The 14,952-nt window shown below is 40.9% G+C and overlaps 2 protein-coding genes across 2 annotated transcripts; one reads left to right on the top strand and one right to left on the bottom strand.

Moving 5' to 3' along the window:
- Positions 1–4,193: 4,193 nt before the first annotated feature.
- LOC308113399 (transmembrane prolyl 4-hydroxylase-like) lies at positions 4,194–14,587 on the bottom strand. Its single transcript, XM_080469670.1, has 9 exons — positions 13,896–14,587; positions 13,611–13,692; positions 8,923–9,119; positions 8,686–8,776; positions 7,900–8,062; positions 7,617–7,802; positions 5,924–6,014; positions 5,634–5,757; positions 4,194–5,232 (listed from the first exon to the last, which is right to left on the bottom strand). The coding sequence occupies exons 1-9, from the start codon at positions 14,256–14,258 to the stop codon at positions 5,018–5,020; spliced, it is 1,512 nt and encodes a 503-aa protein (XP_080325796.1). The 5' UTR covers positions 14,259–14,587; the 3' UTR covers positions 4,194–5,017.
- On the top strand, positions 11,152–12,743 carry LOC308113400 (secreted frizzled-related protein 5; the record flags this gene model as incomplete). Its single annotated transcript, XM_080469671.1, has 4 exons — positions 11,152–11,684; positions 11,956–12,131; positions 12,217–12,303; positions 12,424–12,743. 4 exons carry the CDS (start codon positions 11,152–11,154, stop codon positions 12,741–12,743), a joined length of 1,116 nt encoding a protein of 371 aa, XP_080325797.1.
- Positions 14,588–14,952: the final 365 nt, after the last annotated feature.

The following is a 14,952-nucleotide window of genomic DNA, read 5'->3' as shown; positions in this document are numbered from 1 at the left end:
TTCAGTTACTAGTAACGCGTTACTCTCAGCACTGCTGCTGTGTGGCGCTGTAGCATGCCGTTACTGCCCCCCGTGCGGCTGTGGGACACGTGAAACATTTTCTATATCGGCCTCTGTCCATGGATTCATGGCTCCAAATAAGCACCAGCTTACCGTCATGGTAATCTCAGCTCTTTTGTTGCTGCTTCTTGTCTTTAGTTCATAAATCTGGGTCTTTCAAGAAAAGGTGTTATGGCGTGTTCTGCGTGAGTGCAGAAAGGTACTGGTGTCAAGCCAGCCCCCCGCTCTGGTGAGCGGTGCGCCCATACACCACACATTACCGTAAGCGCACACTAAACGGATTTCAAAATAAAAGTGACATTCCAGTGAAAGACATCTCTAAATTAGTTAATAAAACACTAATACTATTGCCAATAGGCAACAACAAATACATTAGTGCATTATTAATGCTTAAGTAACCATTAGAAGTCAAATAATAATAATAAAATGTGCTGAGCAAAAATAAACTAAGCAACATCTTGTGATGTCATAAGAAAATTAAGCCAATAGTCATGTCAAATGAAAATTAGGCTAAACCCCCTTTCAGAATGAAAAAAGAAACTATAAGTTCTTCCAGCATTCACACAATTCTGTGTAAATGTCTGTAAAGAGACTGAAAAGGAGTTGAGTAGTTTCTTCTTCTTCTTCTTCTTCTTCTTCTTCTTCTTCTTCTTCTTCTTCTTCTTCTTCTTCTTCTTCTTCTTCTTCTTCTTCTTCTTCTTCTTCTTCTTCTTCTTCTTCTTCTTCTTCTTCTTCTTCTTCTTCTTCTTCTTCTCCTTTCCATTAAACCCAAATAGCAGATTGCCGTATGTCGAGCAGAGTTACACATCACTTCCTGTTTCATGGCGTACCATCAGATGGAGCAGCATATTCCAATTTTCAAATAAATTAATTTTAAAATGACACATCAGAATTCCTTAATATTAACTGAGTGGTATCCTGGAATGGTCCACTATTGCTGTGATGTAGAATGTCTTTATGATAAACAGAAATTTTGGAGGTAATCCAACTTTAAATCAGGAGATATCATGTTGAGTTCTTGGTTATACTCAAAATTTCAATTGGCTTTTAGTTTGAAATTACACATCACGTTTAGCTGGGACTCTGTAAGTGACATCCTGAGGTTGTCTACTATCAATGTGACAAGGAATGGTTTTATAATAACGGAATTTTCTTTGAATTTCAGTCTGAAGGTAAAGAAAAAGGAGTCCAGGAGGGCTCTTATTTGGATATACCATATCAAATTGGGCAGGTTCTTGGTGAGTGACAATCTGAGATTGTCTACTATCAGTCTGACCTGGAATTAATGTATGATAACGGGAAACTTCCTTTGAATAATAGTCCGAAGTTAGAGAAAATGGAGCCCAGATGGGCTATTTCAGAGGGCTCCTATTTTGACATGCCACATCGTCCGCTGGCCTCCTATCAATCTGAAGTTAAATGGGTTCATGGCAACAGATAGATATATGATATGATATGATATAAATCAGAATTTTGCCTTGATATACTTTTTTGTTGGGCTTTTATTTTGAAACAAGTGATTACAATGGGCTAATGTTTATAGTATTATATAGTAACATTAAAATATCCCTAACTGAAAATGTGTTGAGCTTTTTTCGCTTCTGCAGGCAGCAAGTTTTATTAATATTTTATTATTAAAGTTAGTCTCCCAGAATCCCGACGGGAACATTTTAAAATGTAGGACTCAGTTTTAGCTGTTGATGTACATCCCTAATACGTTGACAATACCTTTCAGAAGGAAATTCGTCATTACACTCATACAAATATGTATTTCCAGCATTTAAATTTTACGGAACATATCCAGGTTTGTTGACATCTTGCAGTCACGGAAACTCCGTCACAGAAAAAATTATTAACGATCAGTAGTCTGGCTTTTTTGGGGCTGAATTGGACAAATGTTTCAAGATGACGTCAGCAAACCTCAGTGGCGACAAATTCCAGTTTGTTTGTAAACATATCAACTTTAGTGATTGATTTGGGCAACTGCGTGTTGGACATTTGTGGAAATGAGTGGTAATGGTTTTGTTTTCCGTGCATTAGTTTATTCTTTGTGCAGAAGTGATACCTTTAATAGGAAGGATATTTTAAAGATTTCTTTCTTGCAGAATAACTTTAATAGTTTGTATTAATGATGCATTCATTAACTTTGTTTGTTGTTTTGTGTTGTTACTATGAGCAGTAGTATTCATTTGTGTTGTGTTAACTAAGAAAGTGAGATCTAATTTACTGGAATGTCACTTTTATTTTTAAATGCGTTTGGGTATGCTTTTACAGTAATGCATGGTGTATGGGCGCACTGGTAAACAGAGAGGCGGCTGGCTTGACCCAGTCGTACGTCTCTGCACACCCGGGGACAGCAGAGTGAGGAACTGAAGACAGAATGGAAAATCAAGCAGAATATGTCCCACAGTCAGAAACATTTTTTTTTTATCTCGGCTTCTGCCCATGTCTCAAAATAAGCACCAGCATTACCGTCATGTTTATCTCAGCTCTTTTGTTGCTGCTTCATCTCTTTAGTTCATAAATCTGGGTCTTTCAATAACACGAGTTACGGCGCGTTTTGCGTGAGAGCAGATAGGTGCACTCCCACGTCGTGGGAATTTTTGAGTGCTTCCATTTGAAAATACTGGATGAAAACCATCGCTGCACGACAAAAACAAACAAAACAGAAATAACGTGTTCACCCTCACCTGAGTCCAACTGGAGCATCTTCTTACTCTGGTTTCCTCACACACTCCAAAAAGGTTGAGGTTAAAAAAGTCACTCTGAACCCTTGACTGACTTGGAAAAGTGAAAAATTGGAGAAAAAAAAAATCTTTCAGAAGGATGCAGCACGCTTGAAATTGAAAATAATCTGGTTGTGATCACAGAAATGTCAACTGTTTTGTTCCCAAAAGTGAACAGGGTCAGACGCTTTGAGGAAAAAAGGTGCAAGTTGACTGTCAAAGTTATATGAAAAACCAAGCACGATGCAATACTAAGAATGTATTGTCCTCCAGTGCTGGCATGTTCCTGAACTGTGCCTACCTGGAGGACCCCAGAAGTACAAGGTGTTCAGTGCTCTGAGATGTGGACAAAATAATCCAACAAACATTGATGAACATATCAAGGCTGGTCCAAGAAAGACTTAAGGGCAGATCTTTCAAAGGTTTTATGAACTGATGAAATGAGAGTGACTCTTGACGGACCATATGGATGGGCCCCTGGCTGGATCAGTAATAAGCACGGAGCTCCAACAAGGTGGAGGTGGGGTTCTGGTATGGGCAGGTATCATTAAGGATGAGGTTGAAGATAGGGTTAAAATCGACTCCCAGAACTAGTGCCGGTTTTAGAGGACATTTTCTTTAAGCAGTGGCAGAGAAAAAAAATAAAAAATAGAATTCTGCATCTTTCAAGAAGACTATTATATTTATGCAGGACAAAGCTCCTTCACAGATGTCAAAGTACCTCACTGCATGACTTGCCAGTAAAGACGTCTTAAGTCTATTGAGTACTTGTGGGCTCCTCTTAAGCAGGCGGGTACTTTGAAGGAAAACAGCCCACCTCTCTGATCAGTGTCTCCAAGGCTGTGGTTGATTGTGAACAGAAAGAAATTGATAATCAGAAGATTTGTGACAGTCATTGGGGGAAAAAAAAAGAAAAGGGGTAGAGAGATATATTTGTGTGTGGATGTTATGTGGATGTTATAAATGTTGTATCATAAACATTCAGTTGTTTGCTCATCATTTTAACTCGAACAGATGCAAATGAGTGAGATGGAGGAAAATATTTGTTTGTCATTCCGTTGGCTTAGTTATGCACATCAATATTTGCCAAATCATTTTTGACACTGAGATATTCTCTTAAGACAAAACCTAACTTGCCTAATATTTCTGCACACATGACCTGTCATTCATAATGCTAACACCAATGGGCCATTTTCACATCTGCACTTTGGTACTACGTGCTTATCTGTGTCAACTCGACACACACACAAATAAAAGATATGTGCAGCAATAAATCGTATCACAATTTCAACCATCTCCTAACTAGTTCATCCAACAAGTCACAGAAAATGCAGGTCTGCATCTGATGTTGGGTGACATCTAGTGGCTATTGTATATATCAACAACATGAAACAGTGAACACTCACACCAGCACTAAGAAAACAATTTTATACTGTATTTCATCACAATAAACACACACACACACACAGTACATCAATATCAGTGCAACAACAAGCTGTTATAAATACACTTTAAATTAAATCACCTGGTGGCAAAGAATAAATAACACTCAAATAAATAACCAGACAATTCAATACATGTGGGAACCCTGAAGAGCTAAGTTTGAATTACACCTGAAGGGCTGGCTTTGTAAAGCAAGAGTGAGCATTTTGTCCAGCCTACAAAATCCCAACATTTGCAGTAGGTAACATACAAATCTGAGCTCTTTCACATGGGAATTAAAGCAAAGAAGAAAAGGACAGGCATAAATACATGATCTCACATCGTCTTCCTCTGGAACACATTCACATATGATATTGTGATATGTCTTATAACAAAAGGCCTGAAGTCTGGAATTACAAATAGCACTGACCTGCAACTGGGGCACAAGATGCCTAGTAAACCGAAATGAAAGGCGCATTTCCTGGACCAAATAGCATCTTTTTCAAACTCCCTTATTAAAATTATTTTTAAGGCGCGATTTTATACAGAATAGCATTCATCAAATATATTTGTACTTCATCCTTTATGTATTACAAATTAATTTAAAAACGCAAAGACTCTGCCCCATCATGTCTATATTAAATTGTCTGACAGGAGAAGTTCTGTGATGCTATATTGTGCAAGTTGTATTGAAATTCAGACGTGAAAAAAAACGTGACAAGGTCTGTCAGAGCTCAGTCGGTTCAGTGAAGCCAAACTGACGCCGTTTTAAAGTGAAAGTTGCTTTGTCTGATCATCAAAAGTCCCGGCTATAGATCCTGATGGAGGTCACTATGTGAGACAGGACTATAATGGTCTTCCATGCCTGATGTAGCTTGATGCTTTTCAGCAACTAGTCTCTGATAGTGCTCCTGCTGCAGGTGATCTGGATCCACATTGATCCAGCTGTTGGCCAACCACTTCACTCCACGCCTGACTGGACATTCGCCGTGCAGGGAATACTCGTCTAACTCACCCATCCAACCTGAGGAAACAACAGGAGGCGATCAACAGGGTTTCAAAATAAATTAATGTGGTGTGCATGGATGTAAACAAGAGGAAAAAAATTATTCATTACATTTTGCATATCTGAAGTTTCCGATCTTCTGGAACACGCTTTTCATCGTGCTTTGCTATTTGCAAATTTCCCTTAATTGAACTATTTTGTAGTAAAGGGAGGGACACTTCCTGTTTTTGATGCTGTTGCTGAAATTTCTTATTCTATATGGTCTTATTGACTCTTTCACGATGTTCAATCAGTGAAACGCTCACAAAACAGACCAAGATGCAGAGCACATCGGAAGTCTTTTTTAAGATATAAATGATTAATGATATTTTGAGTTAATGCTCACTCACTCGATGCAAGTGTACAAACCGCAATCTTACCTCTTCCATCAGAGAGGTGGTTGTACCAGAGCAGGGCCGTCCCTGCAGTGGGTTTCATTCGTAGATTCCCTCTGCTACACGTTTCCTGAGTGTCTGTCAAATCAACTCCATCCTGGACCAGTGCCTAGGACACACAAACGTGTTCCAAAATACAACTTGTGAGTCTGTTAATGCACAGTTTCTGTGTAATGGATCATCACCAGTCCACATTGTCAAAACGCAGAAACACCCTTAAATAAAGGTGAGAAACATAGCAGGGTTACGAATAGAATTTGTGACAGCACACCCACCTGCTCCTCATAGGTGCGATTGTCTGCCACAGGAAATGTTGTCTCACCACCTTCCTCGACCATGTTGAGGTAGAATAACACCGTAAGGTACCTGCAGTGAAACGAGAAGACAGATCTACATCAATGTGCAAAATAATTCCTCATTCACAGAAATTAGTCTTTTTTTGGTTCACTGTGCCAAAACTCAATTCAGTTACTTAAAGCAAGTTGAAGTTGTGATAATTAATTTCATTTCTACTACATTGCTGATGTTGCTCAATCCAAAATGTTAATAAAGCTCAAACCTGACTATTTAAAAAGTCAGGTTTTGAGAATATCTCATTGTAAACAACTATTTTGCAAACATTGATGCACTGAATCAAAAACCAGCTAAATGGAAAAATTTACATTTTCCTATCTACTTGTCTATAAAAAAACCAACAACTGAAAATTCACAAATATTACTAAAATATCGACAAAAAAAATAAAATAAATGACTAATATCCTTCATTTCAATAACCATCACAAGCCCTCCACCCACGCATGTCAATTTCTTTATCAGTTCACAATCACCTTGTGGAGAAACAATCAAAACCTCCAGACAGTGTTCACAGACGTTTTCCTTCAAGTTGATCTTTTCTAACAAAACCACGACGAAACTTTGCAATTTTAAGTGTGCTGCACCGCACAGAGCATACACTGTAAAACGGTGCAAAATCAGCTGATCGCAACATTCCTCACTGTGAGATCTCCCATCGCTCCGAGGTCAAGCCGCTGCGGTTTCATTTGCAAGAAGTGGAACAAAATACGCTCCAGTAGAAACTTTGTGAAGAGATGTGAGATTTCCTATCAGAACCAGAAAGGTTTTATTGTCATGAGACAATGTAGAATGAAATTGCCCATGACCATTCCTTATATACAGATGTACAAATATAGACAAAAAGATATGTACGGTAATAAAATGTAAAAAAAAAAGTATAAATAGGTTGTATGGCGTGTGATAGTTTGCTGTGCAACGTTGCAGGTGAGGTAGATGTATGGTTAATAGGTCAGTCCTTTAGTTTGTATGGTTCCAAACAGTCTGAAGTGTGACGGCTCTCTATGCAGGACCCTCCTCTCAGCAGCTGTGCGGCTTACGAACCACACGGTGATGCACTTTGTGAAGATGCCATCGGTGGTTTTCTGACAGAAGCTGAGCCCCACTTTGTGGGGGAGGTGGGCCTTTCTCAGCTATCTGGGGAAGGACAGTCTCTGTTGGGATTCTTTGAGCAGGTTTGAGGTGTTGGCAGTCCATGACAATTGGTTGGAAACACTGACTCCACTTCACACTTTCCACAGCTTCTCAGTGAATGTGGAGGGGGAGGTGTTCTCTTCCCTTTGATCTCCTAAAGTCAGCGATTACCTCCTTTGTCTTGGAGATGTTAAACTGGATACAAGTTTCATAAAATAGCATGTATCCAAGGAGGAATGAGACTGTTAAAAACACCAGCCTATTGCCAGCCTGTCTTAGTGTTTGATTTCACACAAATCAAGACCTCCACCCTTTTAGCAACACAACATTCTGCAACATTCCAAAGAAATACACAACCTCCTTACATCTGGGCTCCAAATAATAAACACAAGCTCTCTCTATTCTTACAAAAACATCTTCAAAATGGTCAAACTACTTAAACAGTAACAGAGACATGCATCTGCAACAAAACAAGATGAATACCTGCAGGAGACCTCTGTGAGAGAAGACGCGTTTCCGGCCAGTCGTGTGTGTGCACACGTTGTTTCCGAGTGGGAAGGAGTGCTGTCGTGGTGAGCGTTTGTGAAGTCTCCCTGCTCAAAGCGAATTACCTGCAGTGGTTCACTCAGTTCAACCAGTGGCGAGGGCAGGTGTGTTAGACTGGCGACTCTGAGTAAGAGAGGCAACACAGCAGAATGTTTTTCTACATTTTATATGCAAACATGGGGATTACTGCGAGGATAACAATGTGTGTGTAGGTAGTGACCTCTTCCTGAGTGTGTAAAGCACATGGTGAGATCCAGGACCTTGGTAAAGCCACGTGTGCTTGCTTCTCTGTTTAAACTGACCATAGAGTTTGCCTTTTTTCTGCTGTTCGGGATGTGGAGAAACATCATAAACTTGTCTGAAGTCCGCTAAGGTCAGCATCCCTGTCAAACACACACAAGTGGATAATTTATCAGATCAGCACATCAGGCAGGCAGAACTTCACTTCCGTATAGCCTTACTCAGATTTTTTTTTCACATGGAACATTGGGTTGTAACACCCCCAGTTTCTCTTTTTGCTATTCTTTCCCTCTTTGTGCTGTTACTCTGAGCTGAATAATTGTCTGCCAACACCCCCCCCCCCCCCCCCCATCAGTTCCCCTGGGAGACCGCACCCCAATGGCAACAATAGCTTTGGGATGCCTGAGATGAAATGGCCAGGAAGGTGGGGGGTGGGATAATCATGGGGTGAGGAGGAGGGAGTTTTAGGGTGCGGGGGATCCGGGGGAAAATTAAGAAAAATAATCAGTTTTTAATGAGAGAGGTCGAGGGACATCCGGAGTGGGATGTGTCGAGTGCCTGGCACAATAGTTTCCGGTCAAAACGGTGTCACTCTTCTTCCTGCGTTGCCACTCAAAAACAATTGCATGCACAGCCACCTTTCTTTTTTTTTTTTTTGTAGAAAAAAAAAAAAAAAAAAAGAGTCTCAAAACGAACCATAAAATTATAAGAGATAGAGCTACTTCAGTTGAATCTTTCACAAATGAAAAACCACATGAGCAGAGACCTGTCGGGCAGGTTTCCAGGCCTGTCAGTATCTGTCGTAAACTGTCCGGGCTCAACCAGGTTCCATCTCGAGAGCGTGAGTGGCTCACAATCTGAAAAAAGGACAAGATTTTCACCAAAAGCCACATGTTCTGACAATTAATCCTTTCATACATCCATCCAAAGACATTTCTCAAGAAATGTGATATTTTCAAGTAGCCGTATGGAATAGGGATGCACAATGTTCCTCTTTTATCACCTCCTGCTTCTGAAGCAGCCCATCTTGGTTCAAGTCCAACAAACTGAAGATCTCTTCTGTGCTGAGAGAAAGTAGTGGCTGGTTCGACTCCTTTTGTCCTGGGCTGGACGCTGTTGCCTGGCTGTCCATCAGTCCTTTGAGCTGCGCCAGCTGCACCACCACACGGCACTCCTCTTCCGACAGAAATCCAGGGATCTCTACAAGACCATTTAAAGAAAACAGCAGCAGGTGTGACCGTTGTATATGAGTGCATGCTATAAGAAATCCAATCCCATTTGTCTGCTTACTCAAAGAAATCCATTTATAATGTTTTATAAAATGACTAAATAGAGGCTAATCTGTCCCCATAAAGACACATATTTCTAAGATATCAAAATTACTGTCAGGCAATAAGATAAGGCTCAAGGAAAGCCATTTTCTGACCCGTAACAACTTCACACGGTGAGTACATAAGAGTAAAGGCACTCAGAGACAGACAGATGATAATAACTGGCGTCATGTCATATAACTTAAATTAAGTGATCGCGTCTGCAAAGACTCGCAAAGGGAAGTTTATTGCAGACCTGAAGTGGCGAGTGACTGATTGGCTCTAAGTGGATTAGAAAGATTTCTGTTAACAGTGTTTGTTTGATCCGTCAGACGGCTAAACTAATTATTTTGGTTCCCTAAGAAAACCTTTCAGGATGAATTTAGGGACAGTTTGATCAAAGCGTAGAAAAAAGAGGAAGCCACAAAGCAATGATGTTTCTGTTTCAAAGACATCAGTAAATCTAATTTACATTAGAATCCAAACATTAATCTTAAAGTGCTAAATATAAAACAATAATTAAGGGAAATTTCGGTTATTTTTTCATTGTTCCTCAGGTTGTATGTTAAAGGTGCTTAAGGAAAGAACCTATTTAGTGACGGTGTACTGTATATAGATGATGTGTATAATGAGTCCAGTCATCCCACAGTGGCTCATACAATGTATACAATGCTCCACAGAGACTTTTAATGAGCAATGACATGGGACTTCTTCCGGTGGAGCATGGAGAGTACAGGCTTCAGGGAGTCAGTACCTACTAATAATAATTAGTGTATTGTGGTAACAAAATTAGACTTTAATGTGCTCATTCTCAATTACATATACTCGACTTTCTTTTTGTACTAAAGTTATCTAACAACAAAACTGTTCTACATACTTGGTTTTCAACATTGAGATCTGCTTAAAAAACAGTTTCTACATTTTCTGTGAATGCTCAAAGTCATTGTAAACAATTTCCATCTGTTTCCTAACAGAAATATCAGAACGTTTGTGTTTTTTTTTTTTTTTAACAAATAAAAGACATCCGGTAGGTTGTCTGCTCGTACAGTAGAAGCTTTGTTTATCACCCGTGTCTTGCACACTGTACCCTTGGTTAATCCTATTGTCCAGTCAAGCCTCATTAATCAGGATAACTGATATGAATGAAGGGGGACTGAAATGAGCCTTCCTCTGCTGCCTCCTACCCCCACCTACGTGTCTCTTTCTCCCACGGAAAGGAAGTGACCTGCTTGTCTGGACAAGAACCAGTGCATGGCTACGCAGCAGGAGAGCAACCAACAAACTGTTTTGATTCTACACACATGCAAAATGACATAAAAAGTGTATAGATGCCAGTGTTTCATAGTATTTCCTAAATCTGGCATTTATTTGGAAAGCATAAATTCACTTCTCTTAAACAGCAAAAAGCCGGCAATCAGTTCACTTCATCAATAATAAAGTTTACTTTGAGAAGCATCTTCAGTTTCTCAGGAGTTGCAGGCTCGGAATGAAAAACAACCTAATCTGAAATGGATATTTTGAAAAAGTGCAAATAGCTACAGTGTAGTTTCAAAGAAAATGTGGGAAAATGGAAAAGGTGGAGGTTTTTTTTTCTTCTTCTTTTTAACATCAGGTCTTTCATTTTCCTTGAATTAAGGTGCAAGCAAACTACACAACACTGAAATAAGTGCATTATAGGTCTTAATTTCTGACATACATGAGAGGATACACATCTCACTTAACACTTCAATGTGTACCCCACCCCTTCTCACTTCTGTCCTCCACTCCACACCTCCCCTTTCTATGCAAATCGGTTTACCACCCACTATAAATACTAGGCTCTATTTGGCCCTTCTTCCCTCCACTTTGACACAGGACTTTTTCTTTCTCCAAATTTCTGACCCAGGATGACTGCTTTGCTCTGTCCCCGTTCTATATCCGACATGTCCTCCCATTCAGGCTCACTGCTATTTCTTCTTCTACTCACTGGACCTAATGGTCCATTAGCACTGAGCTCTGGCAGAGTGAGAGGACGGCCAGAGGGACGAGTGAGGGTAGGGGGGAGGGTACGGTCTGGAGGAAAAGAAAAGGGTCAGGACAGGGCAAGTATTACAGATAACAGTGAAACTGGATTTGCAGATACTGGTGTTTCTAAACCAGGGGCTGCAGCATCAGAAGATGGTGAAGGTTGGGGGGACACTGATGCGACTCGCAACTTCAGGCCCACACTCTTGAACAGTGAAGGTGGACTCTGGGAACCCCGCAGCTCCTCTCACTGTGTCCCCATCCCGTCAGCTATGGCCCTGTGCCAAAACATTGGCTACGACACAATGAGGATGCCCAACCTGCTGGGTCATGATTCTCCTGCTGAGGCTGTGCAGCAGAGTGCCAGCTGGCTGCCGCTACTTGCCAGAGAGTGCCATCCTGATGCCCGCATCTTCCTGTGCTCTCTCTTCGCGCCCATTTGCCTCGACAGGTAAGCTTACACACCAGCAACTTTCAAACTAAAGTGAGATAAAGCGACTGTGTATAATTTACAGTTTCACGAGTTTTGTTTACAAAAAACAATCACGTGTGTGTGTGTGTGTGTGTGTGTGTGTGTGTGTGTGTGTGTGTGTGTGTGTGTGTGTGTGTGTGTGTGTGTGTGTGTGTGTGTGTGTGTGTGTCTTATACCACTGTGCCATTGATGAAAACCACATTATCTATTCACAGCTACCCCTGTTCCCTCTTCATCTCCTCTTCATCAGGTCCATATCCCCCTGTAGGAGTTTATGTGAATCTGTACGGGACAGCTGTGCACCTATTATGAGTTGCTATGGTTACCCCTGGCCCGAAATTCTACGATGTGACCAATATCTTGCAAACCATCTCATGTGCATCTCTTCCATCACCAACACCACTGTTCATACAGGGGGGCGCAGAGGTGAGTTAACTGATTACGCGCACACACACGCACAAACAGCTGACTTCAGTTAACAAATGATTCAATTAAATATTTGCCTCTTCAGTGCCTCAGGCAAGCTGCCAGGATTGTGAGCTGGAGGAGGCTTCCTCTTCAAAAGACACCCTGGAGACTTTTTGCAGGAGTGATTTTGGTAAGTAACAATATTCTTTCACAAAAAAACAAAACATATGATGATTGGAAATACAAACCAATCATGCAACAACTCCTAAAAATGAGATTTCACGCAACATTTGTGTTTACTTATTTCCAGTTGTAAAACTTCGCCTGACGAGGCTCAAATACAGTCCAGTGACTCTATCTCAGTTCTCACTGGCTGCTAAACTGGACGTCTTGAAGCATGGACCACTGTTAGGTGGGCAGATCCGCTCACGCGTTGAGCTGTGGCTGGAGAGGGATGCCACCTGTGTGGGGAACATGACCAGGCAACACCCACGAGGGGGCACCTTCCTTGTGACGGGCACAGTGCAGGGGGAGCGTCTGGTGGTCAACAAGGCCTATGCTTGGCACAGACAGGACAAGAACCTGATGGCAGCTGCACGCAAATGGAAACGTCACAGATGCAAGAGCTAGGACTGCGTGCTTTGTCAAAAAAAGAATCTTTCCTTGTGAAATTAGAAAAAGCATCTCATTACATTCTTAAATTTGCTTCATATTTGATATAAATAACATCAATAAGCCAAAATCACAGTAAGACAAAAGATTAAGTTAGTACATTTTTATATTTTCTAAGATATACTCATTTTAAACAGTGGCGTTGGTCTGTAAAAACCTTTTGATGTGAAATAATTTTTCAAGAAAGCTGCAAGATGAATTTTAACTTCTAGAAAAGTCGCACCACAGTTGTGCACTTGCAGAGTTATGGCCTGTCTTTCACTCTTTTAAAGGCATATAAACACCTTTCAGCAAGACATGAAAGTTAAACACATCTTGTTTTGTGGAACAATACTTTGGGAACAGTACTTTACAAATTTAGACCTTCTGGTTCAAATAGTTTGACATAGAGGCCTTTGCAGATGATAACTCCCTTATATACTCTCCATGCAGAGGAAACTGAAAAAGATATAAGCTTTAACATTTCTATTTCCATTTGTGTATATCATGCTTTGTAAATTACCTGGGGATATACACAACAATCTAATTATTTGTCAAGGGATGAGACACATCTGACTGGCAAAGCAAGCTTAAAATGGTTAGGCCATGTTATGAACAGTTTAACCAAAAGCCAACAGTTGTAAATATCAGTTGTTCTGTTTTTGCATGTGGTGTCATGTTGTTACTAGACCCTGTATATACAGATGGATTTTAACTTAATATTTCTGATCGTTGTTTGTATTGACTTTTGAATTGAATAAATCTTTTTCTTTAAAATCCCAATGAAATGACACTGAATCGTGAATAGCAGCAAATACCAGTGATTCACCCCTACGAAGTACTCACCAAATAGTAGTGGTTTCAGGCTGAGAGTCTTCATCCCATGTGTCCTGTCAGATCCAAGGGACACCTGCTGGACATGACCAACCTGCAAAGGTGCATGGCATGTTTTTTTATGCTTCATTCAAAAATGTTAATGTGATATTATAGCAGAGTGGGCGTGTATTAAAGAAATGACTCCTGGTACTTGTGAATGAAAGCCAACTCAATGCACTCGTTTGGAAGGGATTTACTTTAACTGATGAGGAGAAGCGACCCACTCTGGCCTACAGAAATTAGTCAGTTTCCTACCCTGATCCCCTCAAAGCGAGGCAGGCTGAAGGTCTGGCTGTACTCTTCCTCATGCAGCTCTCTGGATGATGGTTCAGGATGAGGCAGGCTGCCTCCACTGTCGCCGGCTGGTGCCGAGGAGGAGCCCCCGTCCCCGCTGACCAGGTCCCCGGGGCCGTTGTTGTAGTGCACGTAGAGCAGAAGTGCGATCACATTCACGATGTAGACGTGAAAGAAGACCATGACCACCACGAAGTAAGCCCGAGAGCAAACATTGCTCCTCTGGATTTGTAACCGAGTGGAGCGAAAAGGGATTTTATACGGTGGTTTCATGCTGCTGTCAGACTCCTCCTGCTCTAATAGATCTTCCGGAACATCTTCCATGTTTGCAACAAAAGATATCAAAGCGATCGCGATAGAAAGAGAAGTGTATATTTATTTGATGGTAAACAGTGGCTGTCAGAGCTTAGCTAACCTCGCTAGCAACGGAGCAAACTGCTCCACAAACCTCCGGGATATTAAGACATAGATCCACGCTGGGGTCTCTGCTACTTCCACCCAGAGAAAGGGGGCAGCTTCGAGTGAAAAACAGGTATTCCGACACTCTTTCTTTTTCAGTATATGAATGTGTCATCATTATCTAAAGTGGCTTAATCCCAACTGATGTTCTGCCCCTAACAACCTGCCTAACAACGAGTTAACGCGTCGCTTCTGGGGGGTCAAACAAACTGACAGCGACTCCGAGCGGCCACCGCCGGAACTGACTTTTAAAAACATTTATATCCGGTTTGTCAAACGTGAGGCCCTTGGGCCAAAACCGACCAGACAACCGACCTCTTTAGTTAAAACTGGCAAAAAAAGAGCAGAATTTTGTTATTTTGACATCCACTATGATGCTTTACGCATGATAGCCCATTGAAGAAGATGATTGACAGTATTTGAAAATTATTATGCAGTTTTTTTCATATTTCTGTATTATTTTTGCAGTAACTGCTCCCCAGTAAACATTATACCCTACCATGATATGAGTAAAAAGGAAGTGTATGTTTTGCAGATATTGACATTGACATGGGTATAA

The sequence above is a fragment of the Lipophrys pholis genome (assembly GCF_963383615.2).
Source record: "Lipophrys pholis genome assembly, chromosome: 8".
In the NCBI taxonomy this organism is placed as follows: Eukaryota; Metazoa; Chordata; class Actinopteri; order Blenniiformes; family Blenniidae; genus Lipophrys; species Lipophrys pholis.
This window is presented reverse-complemented; position numbering and strand designations above follow the sequence as displayed.

Coding starts and splice junctions, on each gene's coding strand:
- LOC308113399 (XM_080469670.1), bottom strand. CDS start 14,258: ATGGAAGATGTTCCGGAAGATCTATTAGAGCAGGAGGAGTCTGACAGC. Junction 8,777..8,922: donor GGCTGCTTCAGAAGCAGGAG/GTGATAAAAGAG, acceptor TCCTTTTTTCAG/ATTGTGAGCCACTCACGCTC. Junction 5,233..5,633: donor CCACCTCTCTGATGGAAGAG/GTAAGATTGCGG, acceptor TTGTTTCCTCAG/GTTGGATGGGTGAGTTAGAC.